Source organism: Mytilus trossulus, chromosome 5 (assembly GCF_036588685.1).
Source record: "Mytilus trossulus isolate FHL-02 chromosome 5, PNRI_Mtr1.1.1.hap1, whole genome shotgun sequence".
In the NCBI taxonomy this organism is placed as follows: Eukaryota; Metazoa; Mollusca; class Bivalvia; order Mytilida; family Mytilidae; genus Mytilus; species Mytilus trossulus.
This window is the reverse complement of record NC_086377.1, coordinates 20,146,271-20,170,680: the sequence shown is the minus strand read 5'-3', so window position 1 is coordinate 20,170,680 and position 24,410 is coordinate 20,146,271. Positions and strand designations below refer to the sequence as shown.

The 24,410-nt window shown below is 31.8% G+C and overlaps 2 protein-coding genes across 2 annotated transcripts; both read left to right on the top strand.

Annotated features, from left to right (window-relative positions):
- Positions 1-2,584: 2,584 nt before the first annotated feature.
- Positions 2,585-5,155, top strand: LOC134717720 (uncharacterized). The gene is made up of 3 exons (XM_063580213.1): positions 2,585-2,659; positions 3,161-3,250; positions 4,304-5,155. The coding sequence occupies exons 1-3, from the start codon at positions 2,585-2,587 to the stop codon at positions 5,153-5,155; spliced, it is 1,017 nt and encodes a 338-aa protein (XP_063436283.1).
- An 861-nt stretch (positions 5,156-6,016) lies between these two features.
- On the top strand, positions 6,017-10,144 carry LOC134718637 (uncharacterized). The gene is made up of 3 exons (XM_063581287.1): positions 6,017-6,130; positions 6,819-6,967; positions 7,817-10,144. Exons 2-3 carry the CDS (start codon positions 6,942-6,944, stop codon positions 9,132-9,134), a joined length of 1,344 nt encoding a protein of 447 aa, XP_063437357.1. The 5' UTR covers positions 6,017-6,130; positions 6,819-6,941; the 3' UTR covers positions 9,135-10,144.
- Positions 10,145-24,410: the final 14,266 nt, after the last annotated feature.

Genomic DNA, 24,410 nt, shown 5'->3' with positions numbered 1-24,410 from the left:
GAGGTGAATAATTCAGGGAAAAAGTGCTTTAGCAATAAAACCCCAAACGATCCAGGGTTTGTTCCACAGTTGGAATACTTGCTGAAGTCATCTTCTGTTAGACGCATGTGCTCGGGAATGTCATTGAACAAATGCATAGGCATGACTATGCGTTGCATAATTGGCTGAGGTTGAGGCGAGTCTGGTAACGATGATGTAGGTGTTAGTGGCAAATCTGGCAGAGGTTGGGGAAAATAAACAATCTTTGAAATAAAAACATTCTTTGAAGTCAGAATAATATTATGAGTTCATTTCAGGACATCAAACAATCGCACAGCTTGTGTGGATTTCCTTTGATATAATTATACTATGATTATTCAATACTTAATTTCCAATTAAATTTCAAAAGTTGATTATTAATTATTAATTATTTTAAGTATTTTTTTATTTTAGGTCAATATTCGTAACACCTCATTTAATAACTCATATATGGAAATTGTTTCATTTTATTGTCGAAGTAGGTAAATTACTAATAATTTTCAGCCTTTAATATACGCCAGTGACAAAACTTATGTAATGTATTTATGGGGGTCTAAATGGAGGTCCTTTGGTTTAATTTTTAATTCCATTAAATTTGTATTCATTTTCTCTATTCTTTAAATTTTTTGTCCATTATTCTTTATTCTTTATATTTAAGGACCTCATAATTCTCAGAATATCTTTATTTATTTCTTTTTTTGTTTTTCCCCCGTTTTTATTTTAATATATATAAATTATACATAGAAAGTATCTTTCTTATCTTTTAAGTTAAGATGATGGGTAATGAATATCTTAATGATCTGAAATTAATATGATCAATTAAGAGTGAAAACAATATAGATTTATGAGTTAAATATCTACATCCACGCATTATAGTTTATTAAGTTATTTAAAGTATATTTAGTTGTTTTGTTGTGTATCCGTTTTTTATGCATCTTTAATTGATATGAAATATTCTTTTACAAAAGTTGTATGGGGCTAGTGTCGGTAACACACGATTTGAAGTTCCAACTTTCTTTCTCACGATTAATTTGACATGTGTATTAATGTAACCAGATGATGGTCTACAGGTGTTCACCCAGACAAGTCGACTCCTGGTCATTTCCCGTGCAATACACATGTCATGTTAGGGGATGCATTTAAATAGCATTTGTAAATTTAACTTATTAGTATAGTTCGATATCTTCACATACCATGCCGAAGTTTAAGCTTACACATCAAGACAACCTAGAAATCATCGCTTTGTATAGACAGAGCTGGCCAGTTTATGCCATTGTAAATAAGCTAGCCGCCAGAAGCATAGATGTTACCTGGGGTACCGTTAAACATGTCATTAAAAGATACCAAAGTGGCAAGATAGGCTACGACAATTTGAGCAAGGAAGAAGAAAAATTACCAACTTTCCAATATATCACCGATCATGATGTCAACTTTGTAAAGAATGCTTTGGCTAAAAAACCTACTCAAACGTCTACCGACATTCAGCGTCTTTTAGCAGACAAGGGTACACACACCAGCAAATCAACTGTCAAAAAAGTCATTAAAGCAGCCGGTTATACAGCTTCCTCACCTAGATATGGACAGATGGTTCGAGAACCTAACAAGTTGAAACGGGTTCTGTTTTCTAAGGCGGCCATTGCCGACAACGATAACTTTGACAATATAATCTTCACTGACGAATGTTCCGTGCAACTGCACGATAACAAGGTCATCATCTACCGAGAAAAAGACTCCGTTGCTCCAGTTCTACCTAAACCTAAGCACCCACTGAAGGTACACGTTTGGGTTGGTATAAGTCGTCGGGGGAACACAAGTATTCTGATATTTGAAAACATCATGACATCAGACTTCTATATCAACTCGATACTGGTGACAGGCCTAATACCATTCATTAACCGAGTATACCCTGACACTCATCGATTTCAGCAGGATAATGACCCTAAGCATACTGCAAATGCAACAAAAGACTTTATGAGGCAGCACAATATTAACTGGTGGGATGTTTGGCCAGCAGAGAGTCCCGATTTTAACCCAATAGAGATGGTGTGGAGCATGATGAAGTCTAGATTGTCCAAAAAAGAACCAAGAACAAAAGAAGATCTCATCAATGGCATCAAATCTGTTTGGAGAGAAGATATGACCATAAACATCTGTAACAATTTCTTATTTTTTTATGAAAACTTCCATTGAAAATCGTCCTGGTTTTTATTATGTTGAATAATATGAAATATTTACGATTAGCAATACATTGTTAAAAATCGTATTTTTTTCATTTGTAAAACAACTTCACATACATGTACATATAAAAGTTATATATCTTATTCAATTTTCATAAGTTTATTGAAGTTTTATTCAATATTTAACATTTATTTATCCTCTATTAATAATAAAATATATGTACAGGTAAAATTCAATTCTTATCAAGGTGGGACATATTTACGACCCTCCACTGATATTGCACAGGTAATATCACAGCAGGTGTTTATTACACAGGGACTACTGTCCGTCTAGATCATCTAGACGGATTAAGGCTTCCATAAAAATAAGTCCCTACCTGTACTGTAGCATGAATAGTAATTGCAATGTTGAAGCTTCTGAGTCTACAAATGCTGAATTTATAATGGAAGAAACAAAAGAAGAGGCAAGTCTTTTATACAATTGTTTTAAGAACAATAGTATAATATATACATTCTGTAGTCCTGTAATCATAAAACCAAAGAGGTTACTCTATGTCTATATTCCACAGTTTATGTTTGGTACACACATTATGTCCTGTAAAACTGATGATAACCATATTATATGGTAACATGCATTATGTGACTATTGCTGTGACTATTGCATGGCAATAGAAAGTCCCATACCGGGTAAAAAAAAAAGGCAGAACACTCATTATTTTAGTAAATTTTCTAAGTTAAAGGAACTTAACTCTGTACAAAATCATCAGACTGGAACAAAATTTCAAACTTGATCTCATGATAAACAAATATATACCAATTATCAAATCATTATCTTCAAGCATGAAGAAAAAAGTTGTTAAAAACTTGTCAGACAAATTGACAGACAAACCTAAAGTTGCCTACTCTTCATCAGTAGGGACTAATAAAAATGATAAAATAGTTGTAAAGGTATTTTTCTTTTACAGATTTCACAAATTGATGGTTATGGTGAAGTCACACAATGCAAACAGACAGTACAGGGTGCAAAGAAAGCTGCATTTTTACAGATTGATGAGGTAATAGTCATCATATTCAATCACATTTTGGTAGTCTATATAATTATTTATAATAAACCATTTGATGGTAGACTGCTTGCAACTGTATACACCTGGTTGTCTCCTAAATGATTGAGATTTATACAGAAAGCAGCAATAGTTGAAATATTAGACTTGTGTCTTGCTGGTATAAACAAATTGCTATTGAAAAATTGTTCATGGTTATATAATTCGATAACTTTTTTCGCTCACCTGACCCACAGGCCAAGTAAGCTTATTTAGTCTATGGCCTTCATTATCCGTACTTGTTTTTCTTTGTTGTCCTCTGTTTATTATTTCTAACTATAAAAGATGGATGTCATTAATTATATTCTAGTTGCAATGTTTGAAAGAGAGAGTCTATTACTAATTATGCACATAGAATTATTTGAGTGACGCAGGCTCTTTAGAGGCTCTTTTTTTATAACAGATGAAATCAAATTAATGATTACAATCATATTTATAACTAGGCTTCAAATAAAAGACATGCCAAAAAAAAATCTCTAATTTATTTATAGTCAAGGGGAGATAACTCTTAATTGATTAACTTTTTAAAAATTCAATTTCAATAATTGATGACATTTGTCTTTTCATTTATTACACAATATGCTCATTGGTTCAGACTGTAATGATAGTGCTGTATATTTAAATTCATAACGGGTACTTATAATTGTAGGGTATGCAAATTTTATACATGTATATTTTGATATTGATTTACTTACTCTTCAACCATATGAAATGAAAATATTCGTTTTCAATGGTTTCTAGTGTTTATTCAACTAAGAAACCATTAAATCAGGTTTATCATATATATTTGAAACAAAACCACATATTTTAAGCAAATTGTATGTTGTGATTTTCTGCTTCAAAACTATTTGATTAATCTTTAATGGGACATGCAATTATCAAAGTGGTTTGCAAGGCACTGAGTATGTTTTTTTTAATATTTAATTCTATCAGATATATTGACTTAAATTGTTTTTGAATTTGATACGTTTGAAATTGGAAATTAAATAATTTACATCTATGTTTCAGGAAAATTTGCAAACAAACTGCCTTAGCATGGACAGCATGGACGACTGCATATCAGAATCTGTGTATTCACAGTCATCTCAATATTCAGAGTGGCAAGATTCACAGGAAAGTCCATCAAGAAAAAGGAAAATGTCACTGAATTCTTTTCTGGAAACAGTAGATATAAGTCCTGTGAAAAAAACGTTAACTGTTGACTTTGATCTTGCATCTGAGAGGACAAAAAATGATTATGTCAGGAAAGCAAAAAGAATAATGCACAGTGTACTTGGTATATTGGTTCCACAACAGGAATCACTATTTGAGGAGGTTCTATATGAATCTAATGCATACAAAGATCAGACTCTTGAGTCATTTTCAAAAGCATATAGCAGTATGTCAAGTTGGGGAACACAGAGACAAATTCTGTCTCTTCTAGTACAAGATTACAGTTACAATCAACTCAAAGACTATATTCCAGATTTATCAAGATACAAATTTTCATCTGCTCGTAAACATGCTGAGGTTGTTGGTGTTGGCAAGCCAGTTTTACAGAAAAAACAATTTAGAGAAAAGGCTACTATTCAACAGATAGAAAACTTTTTAGAGTTCATACTTTCACCAGCTATAATGACTGATTCACCATTTGGAGAATGCACTTATAAAATCTCATCTGGTATTACACTCAAAGTTCCTAAGATTATTCTAAATAGTGTACGTACAAGAACAGTAACACTGTATTTGAAGTATTGTGAAGAAACCCAGAACGCTGATATTCTATCTGAAAGGACTTACATGAGACTGCTTGAAGCCATTGAGCCTTATGTGAGAAAGTCCATGAAAGGTTTAGACAATTTTGCTGCTGATGGTAGCTAGGCTTTCGATAACCTGAAAAGTGTGGTAATGACATTAGGAAAAGGAGGTAAAGGACAAGAATGGGCAGAAAAGATCAGCAAGCAGCTCATGGAAGGGAAGCAGTATTTAAAACTGCACTACAAGGTATTTCTATATTATGAACCCTTTCTATTTGTAATGTTATCACTATTGTTTCAGAAAAGGGTAAAAGATTGGTGAATTACAAATAGTGATCATCATCAACATAATTTTGACCTATCTGTCAGACCACTTGTCTTCAACCATTTTGTTTTGACCAGATAGGTTTTTGTATTAATAACCTTCATTTCTTGATGGATCTCGTTCAAATGTTGTATATATGTCATAATTGTAACTTATTTTTAAATGCAGTCAAACTTTTACTATAAATAAAGGACTGGTACATGTATGTTTCAATAAAAACAAATTATATGACACTCAGCTAATTAGTGATTTGTCAGTAATTATTTAGTAAATAATTTGAGAATCTGGTTGATATTTTTATCATATTTCTTTGTGCATACCAAAATATAAGAAATTGTTGTATTTGTGTATACGAAATATAAAAAATGAAGATGTGGTAGGATAACCAATGAGACAACTCTCCTCAAGTGAAGACTGACACAAACAATTACATCTGTATCATGTGTATGTCACTGTACGTCCTTCAAAAGTGAGGCTTTTTTTAAACTTTCAGTCTCGTACTGCTTTACTATCTTTAAAGGTACAGCTTAAAGTATATTTTTTGTTTTTCAGTTACATGTTAGTTTGGACTCAGAAGTTCCTGATCATTGTGGCAGATTTGGCCTGTCATCTGAAGAAAACAGTTTCTGTAGTAAATGTACACACACCCATCATCTTTCTTGTAATGACTGTGAAGCTCTGACCACAACTTTGAAATTGATAGAGGATGCTGCAGATAGCATAACATATACAAACCAAGAACAACAAGATGACACAAAATACATTATTGTACAGGTATTTATTCAACATTATATAGGGCACTATTTGCTTTGTTTTTTTATATTGGACAGTGTCTACACACTACATGCACTAGGATACATTTAAAAATGTAGCAAAAAAACATGATAAATGTTCAAAATTATTTAGCCCCAACTACTAAAGACTTTTGCACATGCCCATATCATGTACACAATTTTAATCATAATCACAATCCCGAATAGCAGCATGTAATGATTTTTCATTCATTAAGAGTTAGGAACTTTGTTCAGCAAAATTTGTGAAAGAGAGTACAAATTTTGTGTAGCCAACTACTAGAGTTTTCTACCTAGATCCCTTAAACTTAAAAGGAAGACTGCACTTATGATGAAATTGTTTGCCTGATATTAAGGAATTGTTTGAGTTTTTTTTCTTATTTGTCCAGATTTGAGAGGTAACTTTTCAGTAAATTGTAAAACTTATAGCTGACTATGCGGTATGGGCTTTGCTCATTGTTGAAGGCCGTACCGTGACCTATAGTTGTTAATGTTTGTGTCATTTTGATCTTTCGTGGTTAGTTGTTGTCTCATGAGCAATCATACCACATCTTCTTTTTTATATTTGATGTAATTGCAGTTACATAGTAAACATTCTACATTGATAAGTCATATATTTTGCAACCTGGCTATTTTGAGACTTTGACACATTTTTATTTATTTAATTACAGGGTATTAAAACAATTATAGAGTGGAAGAAACACATTGTGAGATCTGTCAACCAAGACAGGGCAAGGGGGAAAGTTTTAGACACATTGCAACCAAATGAAGCTTTAATTGAAAGAGACTGGGCAATGAAATTTCTTCCATTACAGTATAGGTATATACATGTTTTATATATATATATGTGTGTTTTATTAAATTAAATGTATTTTAAATGAATTCATATTTGGTCTGCAACTTGACAATGAAGAGTTGTAAATGTGGAACTGCCATATAACTACTTCCTGTTTGCAAATACTTTTTTAGCCACATGATATAGACTATATTTTCACATTTCTTCTACAACTATAATTGCCATATTTTATGTAACAATTACATCAATATTTAGATAATCAGTCCCAACAAGTTATAGATGCATACATAGTTTCATTATACAATCTACAATCTGACCAAAAAATGTGAGTTGGTCATAAAGATTTTATAGTGTTCTCTCTAGATAGAAAATGACTAGCCTTTGTGTATGTCTATATTCTTAGTTTCTGCATTTGAACATCAATACTTTTCACACATTCTGTTTAAAAATAAGGAGATGTGATTAAATACTATCCAAACTAGATCAAAAGGACAAAGATGCTTACAGATACAGGTTACAGCCTTCAACAATGGACATAATCTATAATGTATTGTAAGCTAGAAAAGGGCTGATATGACAATATGCAAAACAATGCAACAGAGAAAACTAACATGTACACATAATAAAAGAGAAAAAATAGCAGACAGCAACCCAATCTTAGTTCACTGGATTACAGGTTCTCATTCTTGGACAGGCACAAAAACATATGACAGGACATGTGTTTTACAGTTTTGTGTGTGCTCAACCCCACCTATAAATATGCTAGCACAATTTTTTTTTTAAATTGTTAAAGGCACCTTAACATACATATTTTACTTGAACACTTGTGTTTGTGCTATTTTTTTTGTTTTTCAAAGTAAATTTATTTTTCAGAGAATCTCAGTCTAATTGGTTTGCCAAACGTGGTCTTTCCTGGCATGTCAGTGTCATAACATTCCAAGAAAAAGAAGGAAAAAACAGTTTGACAGTTCTGCACATCTTTGATACTGCTACGCAAGATGCTGTCACTTCCAATGCTATATTGAAAGACCTACTACACCATGTCAATTCCACTAACAACAATGTTGACACTCTGTATTTAAGATCGGACAATGCTGGATGTTACCATTCATCATATGGCATATTGTCAGTCACTGCTCTGAATGACAATCCGTACAATATAAAAGTAAATAGGATGGACTTTTCTGATCCACAAGGTGGAAAGTCAATTTGTGACAGAAAGGCTGCCCATGTCAAAGCATGCATAAGAAGATATGTAAATGAAGGCAATAATGTAATAACAGCTATAGAATTCAAGTCAGCTGTAGAAAAAACAATGAAAAATGTTAAAGTAGTTGTTGCATATCCACCTAGTCCCATCAAAAGTTCAAAAACATCCAAGATTGAAAATATAAGTTTTCTGTACAATTTTTTCTTTTCAAACAATGAAATTACAGCTTGGAAGCAATTCGAAATTGGCATTGGCAAAGTTTTCTCTTCCAAATCTTTAAATGAAATTCCATCTCTTGTTAAAAAATGTGAAAGTACTGTGATATGGAGAATCATTGCTCAATCATCCTTGAATACAAGCATTCCAGTACCTGTAACTAGAAATGAAGAGCTCGAAGAAGAAGACAACATTTGTAGTAATGTATTTACATGTCCTGAAGACAGTTGCATTGCAACATTTTTGAAATATGGACAATTATGTAACCACCTCGACAGAGGTAAACATACCTTCCCTAAGAATAATTTGAATATAAAGGAGCGTACACAAATCACACATGCTTCTTTAATGGAAAGCAAAAGTTCTGCTGAAAAAGTACTTCATTCTGGTACAACACATGCATTACAAGCAGAATCTACATTAAAGAAAGGATGGGCATTAAAGAATAAGCGAGAAGTAAAGAGATTTTCAAAAGAGCAAATAGAATACATGACAGAGAAATTTCAGTTTGGTGAATCTACTGGATATAAGTGTGACCCAGATGATGTGGCAAAAGAGATGAGACATGTAAAGAACAGTAAGGGCATCCGGAAATTTCAACTTGAACACTTTCTTTCTCCTTCTCAAATTGCTAGTTTTTTTAGCAGACTTTCACTAAAAAAAAGACAAGCATCAAATACTGTTTATGACGATTGTGATATGATAGCAGAAGAATCAAGAACTGAGATGTCTCAGCTAACTGTATTAGCAAATACTGTACAGTAAACATTTAACATTTTTGGTCTTTTTCCAATACCTCTGATCTGATTGATACATGTAGTTTAAATTAAAAAAATTCTTCTCTATAAATGCTTAAAAAATAATACTTTAGTTTGTTTGATGTAAGTTTAACATCAAGTAGCAAATATCTGATTTGAAACTTTCATCTTTTTTGTGAAAAGCTCTACATCTGACATCAAAATATCCAGTACCACAGCCTTTTCCTATACATGTATTTTGAATATTAAAAAAATCATACCCTTATATATATATATTTAACCAACAAAATACCTATATAGCATTATTTCACTTCTTCATGGAAAGATATCTAACAAATATCTGATGTAATTATCACTGAGGTTAAAATTGCAATTTTAGAAAATATTCAGTTGAATAATTAGTAGATGATGAATTGACCAAAAACCTGATCAACTATCTGTAAAAAAATTACATGGCCTTAAATATATTTAATACAAAGCTAATTCACTCCCACTATTATTATGAATACAAAAAAGGAATAATACAGCCTTCAACAATAGACATGAGTTTACTAAATATATGAAGAATTAAACCATTTACATAAATTGTGAATGAACTAAGCAGAAACAACATTAAGTCCCAATTGATGTAAAACTGATGCTATTATATAGTATCATCTGATGATGCAATTTTAAGGTATTTATGTAATTTGATGTGTGATCAAGCTGGTTTTGGTAAAACAAATACATTTTTGTGCAATGAACACATGCCATGGCTTATTTTGTCTTGATTTTTAAAAGAAAGTGGTACAATCTCGTGTTTGTAAATTTTAGCATGGTTTTGTGAATATCAAAAAAGTTAATTGAGATAATGTGTACCTTCTGTGCTGACAATGATTGATAAAGTATGGACTTTCACAGCTAACCGTGTTGAAGAAAGATGTGCAGGTTGTTATTGATTGTGTTTACTGTTAATGGAATACAGGATTAAATGTAAACACCTTGTTTAATAATATTATAAAAAAAAAGGGTGCAATTCCAAAGTGTCATTAAAAGATTGAAAATTTTAGCAAAAACTTTACCCTGTTGTTAAGGTAATTTAAATGTTGCTTAGTATTTCATTTTTGCTGCTTTCAGTGCAGATGTTATATTCAGACATTGCATGTATATATTTTTTTTAAAACAATTATCATACCTTGCTATGTAAAAAAAATGTGATTTTTTACTAAAAAACTTCTTTTACTGGACACCAATTATGTTGAAATGGAATATTTGTTATGGCTAAAAGGGCTGTTGGGTCATATTTTTTTTTATAGTATTGTTGTAATTTAATGTTGCTTGTAAATACTTTCTAGATACATGATAAAACATTTGAACATGACCAGAAATTAAAATTTAAGGAACATAGGCCTGGTTCAAAGTTAGTTTTTAATGTTGCTATGGTTTAAATCCGGTTGCTATGGGCTTTTTTACTTGTGAAAATGACTGTTATCATATTGTTCTTTGACCCTGTCATGTTTTCCATTTAAAATGTTTACTAAAATGACAAAAAAAATATTGTTGGTCATCACTTTGTATCCAAATATTTCCTGATCAATTTGTGAAATTACCCAAAAAATGGAAATTTTTTGTTAAATTTTTTTTTCTTTAAGAACATGGGCTACCAAATTTTATTCGATAAGTTGATAGTACAGCTAATTTGCTTCAAGAAAATGTGATTTAGAAAAGTCAGCTCTGTTGCGTTTTTAAGCAGGGGACTTGAACAATTGTAACGCATTTTTCTTGATTTTTAACCGAAAACACATGTTTTCTTCAAGTTACCATAGCAACTACAAAATAATATATAAAGTTACAACTGACATGTTGTTATTTGTTATAATTGATCATATCCTTATGGGAATTATTGAAAATAAATATTATCTACAGTTTCTTTGTTGTTTTGACATGCTAAAATGCCATATTTTTGATGATTTTCCCAAAATTATAGACTATATAGCATGCTATATGAGCTTCGTTACTATGGAAACAGTTTAAGTACGATATTTGCACAAATATGGTAAAAAATGTTTTTTAGGTTATATTTCCTATGATTTAGCATAGTTTTTATGTGAATTAATAAAAATCACATTCCTTATGAAGCTAAGTGCTTACTGACTTGGCCTCTTAAATTTTCTGAACTTATGTCAAGTACAAGAAAATAAGTTCTGAAGAAGCTTTGTTCTTTTATAGAAAATATAAATACTAGTGTTTGTACTCCTGGCTTGTAACTTTTGTAACCTCTCTCGCTTGTTTTGTACATATTGTAACATAAATTGAATTTTTTCCTTTGATGTTTTTATGAAATAATTTGCTTAAAAAGTGTGGTGAGGGAAAACCATGGTATATTATATGCAAATTGATGTTGTACCATTCTTTGCCAATTAAATATGCAACTCAACTAGAATCCAAAGGAAAAAGGCGGAGCTTCAGCCATGGTTTAACATATTCATGTTCATGTTATTCCATGGCTGAAGCTCCACCTTTTTTTTTTAATGTATCCGCCTCTAAAATATTTAGGAAACTGTAAAACGTACTAAAAGGTCAAGATCTTCATTTGTTTTCATTCTATAAGAAAAAGCAATAAATTATGTGTACCACATTTTGAGAAACCTTTTTTAAACTATATAGATTGTTACGAACTCACTTATTTTTGGAAACAACTACTAAATGTTTCTTCTTTCAGTTTTGAAAAATATAAAATGTAAAACTATCATTTCCTTTGCGAAAATTTTAATTAAATTTCGATTTAAAAAGGGGGTACCTTTAGAAAAAGGAATAAATATCGGCTACAAATATCTGTTAAAAAAAAACATTATTATTTTTTTTGCGATCAATTAGGGGAATGTACATTATCTACGCCTCCTGGACCCGCCACTGTTAAAATACATTGTTTTATCATTAAAATTGTGTTTTAATAAATAATCATATAATCGAATTAATAAAGTAACGGAAGAAAATCATTTTTCAATTAAATGAAAATTCTGTGAAATATGATTAATTTGTATCAGGCGCGAATCCAGAAGTTCCGGGGGTTGGAACCACCCCTTTTTTGGACGATCAATGCATTTGAATGGGGACATGTAATTGGAACCCCCTCTTTATCCTGTGTTAGGAACCCCCTTTTTAAAATGGCTGGATCCGCCCATGTGTATGATACATTGAAAAAAAATCTTACCGTCATTAGAATAATTATTTAATCCTTGTTGCTGGAATCCGACATTTTTGTTAACCTCAGTCTGTTGGCATTATGAAATTATACCTGCGCATACATCATCCACAGGGCGCAAAACTAAAAAAAATCATTTTCTTTACTTTCTGCAAATTCAGGGATTCTATTACATGAAATACACAGACGATCATACACGAAGCGCAAAGGTGACTTGCGCGAGCTTCCATTTCCTTAGATAAAACTGTAACGTGATCAATTTCCAATTTTAGTTGAAGGTCTTGAAGCTGTTATTACCAAACAATAACAATTCAATTGTAACAGGAATGTCTAATAGATAGCAGTCTATCTCCATAAAAATAGTACCTAAGAGGTTTTACATTATGAAAATACAGTTGTTGCAATTGTAACTTGAAAGAAAAGAAAGTAGGAATTTGACGAATATGCAAATCTAATTTATTCCACAATGTAATAGAAGATGGAAAAAAAGACTGTTGATAAACTGATAGACGATGCAATGGTATATTAATGTTATGTCTATTTCGCAGGTTATAATTATTAGTATCTGATACATACGGAGGAACCAATACTTGTAAATAATCCGGTGTTTGATTATTTACAATTTTATAAAACATGGTCAGTTTTTTAACTTCCCTTCTGACACTTAATTTCTCCCATCCCGTCTCTCTATAAATAGAGTTGATACTAGCATAACATGGTAAACCGGTAACTATACGTGCAGCTTCAATCTGAATCTTTTCTAACCTTTCGGAATTAATTTGCCCACAGTTATCCCAAACTTCAGATGAATATCCCAAAATAGGACGAATAAAAATCATATAAATCTTTTCAAGATATTCCCTTTTTAGTCTAAATTTTAGTGTCCTCATTACATTTACTTGTTTTGACGTCTTCTCTATCAGTTTATCAACATGTTTATTCCATTTACAGTCACTACTAAAAATAATACCTCAATGTTTATGTGTATCTACAGGAGCTATTGAGACTCCACCAAAATCAAAAGTAAGGACGTTCTGCATATTCCTAGTATCAAAAATCATGATATCTGTTTTATAAGAATTAAATTTTAGCATCCACTTCTCAGACCAATTTTGTAAATTATCTAAATCAATATTTATTAAAGTGTTGAGACTTGTAACATCGGGTGCAGTATGGCCAATAGCAAAAAGTCTACTGAACCCACTTAGATCATCTGCAATGTCATTTATGAAAATCAAAAATAATAATGGACCAAGTACCGACCCCTGGGGCATACCAGCTTTTAAACAGCCCAATGTGGATAGTGAATCTTTCATAACCACTCTTTGAGACCGTCCCGATAAGTAACTTTTCAGCCAACATAATAAATCCCCTTTAATGCCATATTTTTCGAGCTTATAGTATAATAGACCTTTGATCCAAACTGTATCAAAAGCTTTACTTATGTCCACAAATGTTATACTAGTAAGTTGTTTGTCGTTTAGTGACTTTAAAATATGGTTATATAACTCAATCGATTAATGGGTAGTAGAATATCCAGGAATGAATCCTGATTGAAACTTGTATAATAGATTATTTGAATGCAAATGATTAAAAAATATTTTTAAAAACTATTTTTTCCAGAAGTTTGCTCACACAAGATAATAAAGAGACAGGTCTATAATTTATCACCGCTTTTAAATAATGAAATAACATGTGCAATTTTCCACTGGTTTGGGAATATTTTATCACGTAATGACCTATTGAATAATAAACATAATGGTTTTGAAATTTGATTTCTGACAGCAAGTAACATTCTGTTGCTTATGATATCAGGCCCCACCGCTTTATCAACATCAAGTGTGGAAATCATATCGTGCACGTCTTGTTCACTAACTACAATTGATGACAGGAAATCAGCACAACGATCGTTAAAAGCAGGTAAATCCTTATCTGGATTCTCCAAGTTAGCTATAGAACAGAAATATTTATTCAAAATTTCAGACTTTTCAGAGCTCTCATATGCCAAATTATAATTTTGATTCGGATCCTTCAAAGGTGGTACGTCATGAACAGGCCTGTCGCTTTTAATGTGCATATTAATAATCTTCCAATACTGTTTCGGATTCGCTTGTTTGATTTCATCTAAATTTTCATTTAAACTGGCGTAAAAGTGTTTTTTAGCCTGCTTTTTCATGTTATTTACTTTGTTTCGCTGTTTCTTAAACTGAAGTTCAGCGAAAGATGATTTCAAACGTAGAAATAATTTACGAAATCTGTCGCGCTTGCGCATTTCACGACGCAAGTTAGAATAATACCAAATTTTGTCATCACATCGCACTTCAATTTCTCGTGAAGGTATACACTCTGATGCTATGTCAAGGAGTGAATTAGTGAAATTAGTGCAAGCAACATTCATGTTATCTGCGTCAGAAATCAAATGCTCCCAATAGGTCCTTGATACCTTTTGATTCATGAGGTCAAAATCCCCATTTTTATAATCCCAAATCTTCCGCTTATAAGTACGACTACTAGTAAAGCTGCAATTAATTGTGACATATGTTCCATCGTGATCACTGATCTCTCTATCAATAGGTATTTATTGACAACAGGTATCGAGTCTGTCACTAAAATAGGATCAAGCAACGAAGTGTTACCTGTACGTGTATCAAATGAATGAATCTTTATTGCAAAGCATAGACATGCTATGGCAAAATTAACAACATATATTACATAATATAAAACATGAAGACAACAGAGAACAATTATAGTATGATACAATGACATATAAATTAAGTTATGAGACTATAGAAGATCGAATGTTCCATGCAGCTTTTACATAATTACATAATTTGATCGTAAGAGACTTACTAGAAGCTTGTAGTAAATTTAATAGTTTGGTATTATTAGGCCAATGACAATAGTACTTTGGTAAAAATTGTGTTCGTACAGATCTATAAGATGGACACACAAGAACAAAATGGTATTCATCTTCAATAACACACATTTTACAACATTCACATAAACGATTTTCTCTAGGAATATTATTATAACGGCCAACTTCAATATTTAACTTTAATGTTCCACTACGTAACTTTGTTAACAGATTAACATTATTGCTATAAGACAGATATTTGTCAATATAAAAAGTTAATTTAAATGTACTATAAAAAGACAGTTTACTACATTCTTGAATAGAAGTTGACCAATTCTGCAAGTATTGATCTTTAATACGGGTTTTAATGTTATTTATACAAATTGTGCTAGCATCTTGGTTTAGCCATAAATAATTTAAACCAAGATCATATAACATATCACGAATATTTGAGGCCAAGTTTACATAACCATTGATAGCATCGTCATACAAGAGTTTGTACACATCATATACAACTTTTGGTTTATTTGTAATAATATGTAACCAATATTTCAATATATTTTGTTTTCTAACAATAAAAAGAGGTAAATGGCCAAGTTCGCCATATAAAAAGCATGTTGGTACATTTCTACCCAATTTTAATATAAATCTACAAAAACGATTATGGATAAGTTCGATATCTTTAGCACGATGGAAAACCCATATTTCTGATGCATAGCCTAAAATAGATCCGACCATACTGTCGAAAAGAAACATCTGTTCTTCTGGATAAAGAATTGTTTGAGAGAGTTAATTAAAGATGACATGGCTCTAGATCCTTGTTGTGCTAAACGTTTCTGAGTATGTACAAACTTTCCGTTGTAATGTAATAATACACCAAGGTACACATATGAATTTACAACTTGCAGTTCCTTATTATCATAGAAAAAAATAGTGTCTACTGGTCTAAATCCATTTCTAAATACCACTACTTTGGTTTTATCAGCATTGACTTCGATATTCCATTTATTGCAGTAAAGTAAAAGTTTAGCAAGTAAGTGTTGCAGAACAGTCGGTGTTTTTCCAAATTAAACGGTGTCGTCAGCAAAAAGTATTAGATATATAAGGACTCCATTCAAAGATATGACATCTTCGTTTACATCGGTGGAGATATCTTGAATAATGTCATTTATAAAGAATAAGAAAAGTAACGAAGATAAGGGCTCGCCTTGTTTTACGCCAATATGATTGTCAAAAGCCTCTGATATTACTCCACCAGACCGCACACGTAAACGCACAGATGAATAAATAGAATTTACCATTGATACGAATTTACTGCTAACTCCAGATTTGAGAAGTTTGTATATCAAAATTCGTCTGTCCACCTTATCAAACGCCCTTCGGAAATCAACGAAACCACAATATAATTTTTATTTATGTTGAAGAGTATGTGTAATAATTCCATGCAGAGTAAATATAGCATCAACAGTCGAACGTCCTGGTTGGAATCCAAATTGGTTGTCTATTATATGATTTTCGTCCTGTGACCACAACAACAAACGGTCAGTTAGAATGCTAGTAAACAACTTTGACAGGATGCTAACTAATATTATAGGTCTATAGTTAATCGGATTTGTAAGATCACCACTTTTGGGAACAGGAATAACAAGGCATTCAGTCCAATTTTCTGGACATATTCCGATAGCAAAGATCGAGTTGAATAAACTTTTTAAAATAGGTGCGAAAAAAGAAGGACATGACGAAAACATCTCACCTACAATTTCATCGTTACCAGCACTTTTACCAGATTTGAGTCTCTTTAGTGCTTTGAAAATTTCGTCTTCCGAAATGTCTGTATCTAGTCATTCTATATTTACACTATCAAAATAACTGTTATTTAAAAGATCTAACACTGCATCAGATAGCTCGGGTGGGTTCATACCAAGAACATTTTCAAAATAATTTAACATTTCTTCGTTGTCCACTACACACTTTGATTTATTTTTTGGCTTTACGGTTGACCAAAATTTCTTCGGATTGGTTTTTGCAATACTGCAAAGTTCCAGACCTTTTTTCCTCTTATAGTTGAATTGGGCTTTTCGCTTTACTTTATTATAATCATTTCTAGCAATCACGAATTCACTCCTGTTTGAATCTGTTTGGTGACGTTGAAAAAAGTTTCTCATGACATGAAATCTTTTTCGGGCGTTTTTGCAATTGACATCGAACCATTCATTATTCGGACGATTTTTACGATCTATGTTTTTATGGGTAGAAACTGAGTGTCCAAACACTTTGAAAGCGCTGTCGTAAATAATTTGAGTTATCTCTCTTACGGCGTTATGTATATCGACATCTGAATTAATATTATTCACAACTGACAATAGTTTTTCTCTATGAGGTTGTAAAGATTTTGCATATTCATCATTTTTACTTGTTTCCCATTTAATGTAATTGCGTGATGTAGTATTTGTTCTCTTTTGACATATAGTGGAAAAGTTAAGTTCAAATAATAAAACTCATTCATATCTAGAACTTCAAAGTCACTAATAATATCAAAATCGTTCGGAGACACAAGAAGATAATCGTTGACACTCGTCCCTTTACTGTTACAAAACGTGAATTTACCATTCGTATCGCTTCCGAGTCTACCGTTAGCTACAGTTAATCCCGTGTTATAGCACACCTGTAATAATTTACGTCCAAAGGAGTTTACAACTTTATCCATTGAGCATCGATCAGAAATAATGGGGTTTTCAAATGATTTACACTCGTTACAAATTTATCTAATTGATCATTATACAAAACGTCACTCACTTCACCAATGCGACTATTAAAATCTCCGCATATTAATACAATACCCTTTTCACTATAATCTAAAACAATACTTTCAATAATCTCATGAAAATCAATATCACAAATATTATAATATTTCGATTTCTCGTGTGGAATGTAAGAAAAACAAACAAAGACATCTTTAGTTGTATTGAAAAATGTGTGCTCAAATTTTAAAAGCAAAATACCATGATTTCTTTTTCAACCGAAATACCTTTACATAAGTGTTGTTTACAATATACAGCTAAACCACCTTCATTTCTGTTACCAATATTTTTATTTCTACAAAGACAAGTAATTTTTTCAAACCCTTCAATGTTTATAAAGTTATTTTCTTTTAGCCAAGTTTCACTAAATAATAAAATGTTATACTTGTCTATTAGATTTAAAAAGTTATTATCATTGTACACTGATGTTAGGCCGTTAATATTCCAACATAAACATTTTAATGTCTCCGAAAGTTCTCTGGAAATGTCCTATGGTTTATATTCTTTACCACCAACAAAAATGCGGTCTTTAACGAAATACGCCTTTATCTCTTGTTCGCGCAACTCCTTAAGTATGGGTAGTTTTTCCTTCCTCCGTATCTGGATTTCTTTAGGCAATTGTTCCGAGACGCCAAATGTCGAATTTTTCAGATTTTTGCGCTTTTCTTAACCAAATCTCTACTTTCAAATGTTGAGAATTTTACTAAAATTGGACGTGTTTTTTCACCCTTTTTGCCTAATCGATGGGCATTTTCGTGGCAGCACCGTCTATTTTCATGTTATTTCACAGAACCTGCCAATAATTTCGGAACAAACTTCCTCCTCAGTTTCTTTAATATTATAAAAGACCAAGTTATTTTGCATCGACTTCATTTGGATATCAATCAATTCGTCTTTAAGTTTGCTGTTTTCCTTCTTCATGTTGTCGACGGACGCACTTATGTCGTCTACAGAATTTTTTTTCCCGCTTACAGATTTCATTTGCTTCGATACTTTATCAAGTTCAGTCTTAAATGATCCAACTTTATCAAAATTGTTACTAATAAGCTGCGTCGATTTTTCAACTTGTTCCAAGCGGCCGTCCATTTCTTTGGCATTAACTTCTAGTTTTACAACCTTTGCATTTAAAGAACTAACTAAGGAGCCTACTTTTTCAAGTTTATCAAGTTTATTTTCAAATGTATCCATTCTCTGGAATAACTCATCAACCCAGACTGGACGTTGTTGGGATGTGTATTGCATGACTGGCGATGAATGTTGTACCTGTTGCATAGGATATATTGTACCGGAGTTCGGGGTAGAGCATAGCTGTTAATTTTGAAGTTGAAACATCGGGTTAGGACTAGGCGAGTACATGAAGTTTGTATCTTGAGTAAAACGTTGCTGGTTCATATTGTTCATTAAACTTGGGTTGTCAAATGAAGGACATGTGTGATTGTTTACATTCGTTATGTCACCTTTGTACAGCTCACCTTTGTTTACATTTGACGAACTGAGTATGTCTTTCTTTTTACTTTTCTTTCTGGATGGCTTTTTTTCTTTTAAGTCATTTACAATACTATTGTCACTACTATTGCTTCTGTTTGATCTTCTTCTTACTCCTTTTCTAGGCATATTTCCACACAGAAACTCACTACTAATTCACTACTGACCACTGTCCGCCATGTTTATCAAAGTGCGTCGGCTTATCTATAATGTTAATGAGGCCGTTAATGAAAACAATATCTCTTATATTTGACGATATATCTGACATGAAATTTTTGTTCAGATCACCCAAACAAATTATACTATTATTTACATCTAACATGTCTAAGGCCCTTTTCAACATCATATCAAAATATTGCCAGAAACAAACTGAAGACTGTCGCTCTGATCTATAATTTATATTAGAGGTCGGTCATTTAAAGACGTATCAACCGTATCATATACGTTGACGTATCCGCATCTGCAGATATACCAAAAAACAGTATATGATCCCGAGCTTTAATTTTCTGTACTTTCAATAATGCAAATGGGCGACTGATTAATTTCAAATGCAATAAGGAAATTTCGAATTTTTGTGGAATATGTTACACGGATAGTTGGAATAGTTTACAGGCACGATATGAGTGACTACGGTAAAATCGTTTGTTTGTGTATGAACTTGTGCTCACGTAGCATTGACAAAATTGAAATTGTTAATTGTTGAGTGATACTCAGTACTTTCTATTACCTTTAATGATAAAATCGCAAATGAACAATATTCAAAGTTCGTTACATGTATATAAGTAGTACATTTGAATTTTTTGGTATTTATTCATAATTTATAAGAACTTGAAATATTTGTTAGAGGATTGTATACGATATTCGTGTACCTGCTCTACATTTGCTCATTTTTAAGGGCATGTAAAAGTAGTTGATAGAACCCCTTATTCTTTTTTACAAAACACCACTATCACAAATATTGAAAGTGTATGTTTGATTGTTTCGAAGAGATTGAAATTAGTTTTTTCCTAAATAAAGAACGGTTTTATTAATAAGCTCGGGATCACATAATACTTTTTGATATATCTGCAGATGCGGATACGTCAACGTATCTGATACGGTTGATACGTTTGTAAATGACCGACCTCTATTAATCAGTATTGATTGAAGTTTCGTTTTTAATTCGAACCACATACTTCCACTTTATCATGTTCTAAATCAACACGACGAACAATATTAATTAAACTTTTATAATACATAATTATGCCTCCGCCGTTGGCATTCCGGTCTTTTCGAACTGGTGTCTTACAACCAAATAATGATAAATCGAAATCAGTAACGTTAACATCTAAATGTGATTCGGTAAAAAATACTATATTGAAATCTTCAATTATGTCAGTAAAATAATTCAGTTTGTTTCTTAGGCTTCTAATATTACCGTGGAAAATTGACAATGTTCTTTCAGGCGGGTCTGGTGTGCCTCCTGGACCAGGATTACTTTCTATATCGCCAAATATTAACCATAAGCTATATAACAACATATAAAATGATACAATATCGGGAAATGATTTGTATTTACTTAGTATCCACAACTTAAATTTCTCCAAATTTACACATATTTCAAAAAGTACATCAATAAAACTAACAGTATGTTTAATAACTGTTTTTACACAACCGGAGCTCAGTTTGCAATACAACAGTCCTATTGATATTCTGTGTGCAACAATATCACTACCCATTGTCGAATACAAAGTATTCTAGTATTAAAAAATAGGACCGTTTTAAGACATTTAAAGAATACAAACAATAGCACTTCGAATGATAAAAATTGAGTTTTTCAACGGCATTACATGCTGTAACAATTATGTACAAATTGAGGTATAACACGTAAAAGTTGAACACATTGAAAAAAAAGGGGGGTGGTGGTTGCGAAATTGAACGAGAGAAGTTTGTAATAATCTGATAAATATCATTTCTATTGATGAGATAAACAAAAGTTATATATGTATTATTGATGTTTAGGTGCAAAAAACAAAAATTATTGTATTACCAATTACTATTGTCGATAAAATGAATAAGAGGCGGAGTCTAATAAGGTTTGATATTAAGGCCATATGTTATTTACTACTAGTCACGCTAGAGTAAGCATGACACTTGAGTGTTAATTAAACAACACAAAATAATTTGTATATAGGTTTTGAAACTGAGAACTCTACTCATACATTTACCACAGTATTTACACACTCAACAGTGTATGTAAACAGAAGCACGTGCTATGTCATATAATAACAATAACAAAACACAGGATAATACAGTTCAAAACGACAAGAAAAAAAAATTTAAAAAAATAATAAGACACATTCGTATGAGTTTGCTAAATACAACCCAATATTATACAGAATTTGTCAGTACAAGAATACTAAACTTGGTGGAAACGGAATGTCTAATCCTCATCTTGGCTATCACCCTCAATGACTTCCCCACCGAGTTTATATATGTCTTGTCTAGATTTTATCTTTTTCGGGCTGGATACATCAGTTTTCTTAACAAGTATTGTGCCGTCATGTGTCCAGAATGAATGTATCTTGCCCTTGATACGCAGAGTATTTAGTCTGTTTATCAGATCATATCTGTGTTTAGTTAGGTTCTCAGCTATAAAAATCTTGTCGGGGTTGTTTTTAAGTTGCTTCTTATTGCTGAAGACCATGTTACGCTGACGATAAGAAAGGAATCTTACGATGATGGAGATCTTTCCGTCTTTCATTTCACCAATGGGATGGGATCGACCTATGTCGAAAAAATCAGTTTGACTTTGAGCTTTTTGTTACAAATGCGTAAAACAAGATCATCTGTATCAATTGGTGTTATGACTGCAACGTTATTATCGGTTGGTATAGGAACATTATGGAACCTTAAACTTGTTCTCCTGGAGTATTGCTCTTGTTGCTCTATTCTAGATTCTACCTTAACTCGCTTGTATTTTAAGGATTTTATTTCGTCACTTTGTTTTTTTCATTTCTGCCTCTTCAGTGTATATAAAGTGCGAATCCAGCTTGTTCATTTTTACTGTTATATGCGGGTATGTCTATTGTAGAATAAAGGATCATGGGAAAACTGTATTTGTTTACGTTTTGAAAATATCAAGTTAAGTGATTTGGACATAAGTTTTAACATTTTTTCATTGTGATATGTCTTTATAATATACAAACATAGCATTAAAGTTCAAATAAGTGTTATAAAAGCATCATAATATAGCATATCGATTATTGAAAGCGATCCATTTTAACTATAGATGCGATGAATTATCACTGTTAGTGCAGTCATTATTAATGTAGAATTTCCAAAGATGCGAGGAATTTTTATTGTAGAATTATGTAATAAATGCGCTTGCAACAAATGAAAAAACTTAGTCGATGACTTTAGGATTTATGATACATGTATTTTCAAATTGAAATACAAACTCCTCATTTAATTCTTCATCAAATATATAGCTTTTCAAACTTGTAACAAAAGCTATTCTCAAAATGTCATATTGTAATCTTCAGATTACGTTTATCCTTGATTTTAGCCAAAATTTAGAAAATATTTTTATATTTTTTTGCAGTTAAAGATTGATATGGCGGAGTTTAAGTGCAGTATGTGTAAAATTCAGACGAGTACATTTGGGGCCGTTATCTTCCACACAATGCAAAAAATCGGCAATCCGGCGTCACGCTTATACCCAAATGCGACCTACTATTTTACTCTATTCTGACTCATATTAAGCCCATTATAAATATATTAAAAAAGAAGCGTGGATTTTTTTATCCCTTTTTATCCCTTCTCGTTTCGTTTTTGAGCCATATATAGATGTCGTATGTGACAATGAGACAACTCTCCATCCGAGTCACAATTTATAAAAGTAGACCATTATACGTCAAAATACGGTCTTCAACATGGAGTCTTGGCTCACACCGAACAGCAAGTTATAAAGGGTTCCAGTGTAAAACCTTTTAAACAGGAAAACAAAGGTTCAATCTATATTAAGATGTACGTAATTAGGATAAAGGTCCCTATACGCTTTATAAGAAACTTAATGGAATACATTTGAAATAAATGTTATTTCTATTGAATTTATTAGAGTGTTTTAAAACCAAACTTTCCTCCGTAAGTTAAATTTTATCAGATCTTTCTCTTACTTAATCTATTGTTTAAGCAAGTCGGCTAAATTGAGGCTTTACAGCTAATTTCCTAATGCATGTAAAGCAAAACTTTGGTTGGCTTGCTTGCTTTGTTTGTATAATTGTTTATACAAACTTTGTAAATAAGATTGACATTTTTAAACAATATGAATAGGCATAGTTTAACCTGTATTTTTAATATTTGAATTAAATTGGGTGTTATCATAATGATTATCCAATAAAAAAAGCAAGCAAGTCAACTAGAGTCTTGCTCTACATACTTAAAGAAATGAGCTGTAATAGATAAAAAAAAAAAACTTTATACAGTGAAAATGCACCGCATATACAATACTAATGATTCGCTCCACAGTAAAAATGAAAGAATAGTATCATTATTCGACAGTAAACATGACTAGCATTACGAAATCATCATAGTGGAATTTAGTTAAATATAAAGAAACTGAATGAAAAAACATATTCTACGTTATACAACTTTAATAATTGTATTAAAATTAATATTTTTTACTGCAACAACATCTTACCTGTTAGTTATAAAGCACCTGCACGATCTGTTCGTGAAATGTCTGTTCGTGAATATATACCTATTTTGGTATATATTTAACAGCTGGATGGCTTTAGGCGCGATAAAACCCCGCTCGCATCTCCTATTTTGTTTTATTAGTATTATGTATTTCTGAACATATACATTTTAACTCATTTTCTTCATTTTCTTCAAAAATAAAAAAAAAGTTCGTCTGTTTATTTATCATTCTACATTAGACATTTATAGCATATACAGTAAAAATGATATTTTAGGATC

Coding starts and splice junctions, on each gene's coding strand:
- LOC134717720 (XM_063580213.1), top strand. CDS start 2,585: ATGAATAGTAATTGCAATGTTGAAGCTTCTGAGTCTACAAATGCTGAA. Junction 2,660..3,160: donor TGGAAGAAACAAAAGAAGAG/GCAAGTCTTTTA, acceptor TTTCTTTTACAG/ATTTCACAAATTGATGGTTA. Junction 3,251..4,303: donor CATTTTTACAGATTGATGAG/GTAATAGTCATC, acceptor TCTATGTTTCAG/GAAAATTTGCAAACAAACTG.
- LOC134718637 (XM_063581287.1), top strand. CDS start 6,942: ATGAAATTTCTTCCATTACAGTATAG. Junction 6,968..7,816: donor TTTCTTCCATTACAGTATAG/GTATATACATGT, acceptor TTTATTTTTCAG/AGAATCTCAGTCTAATTGGT.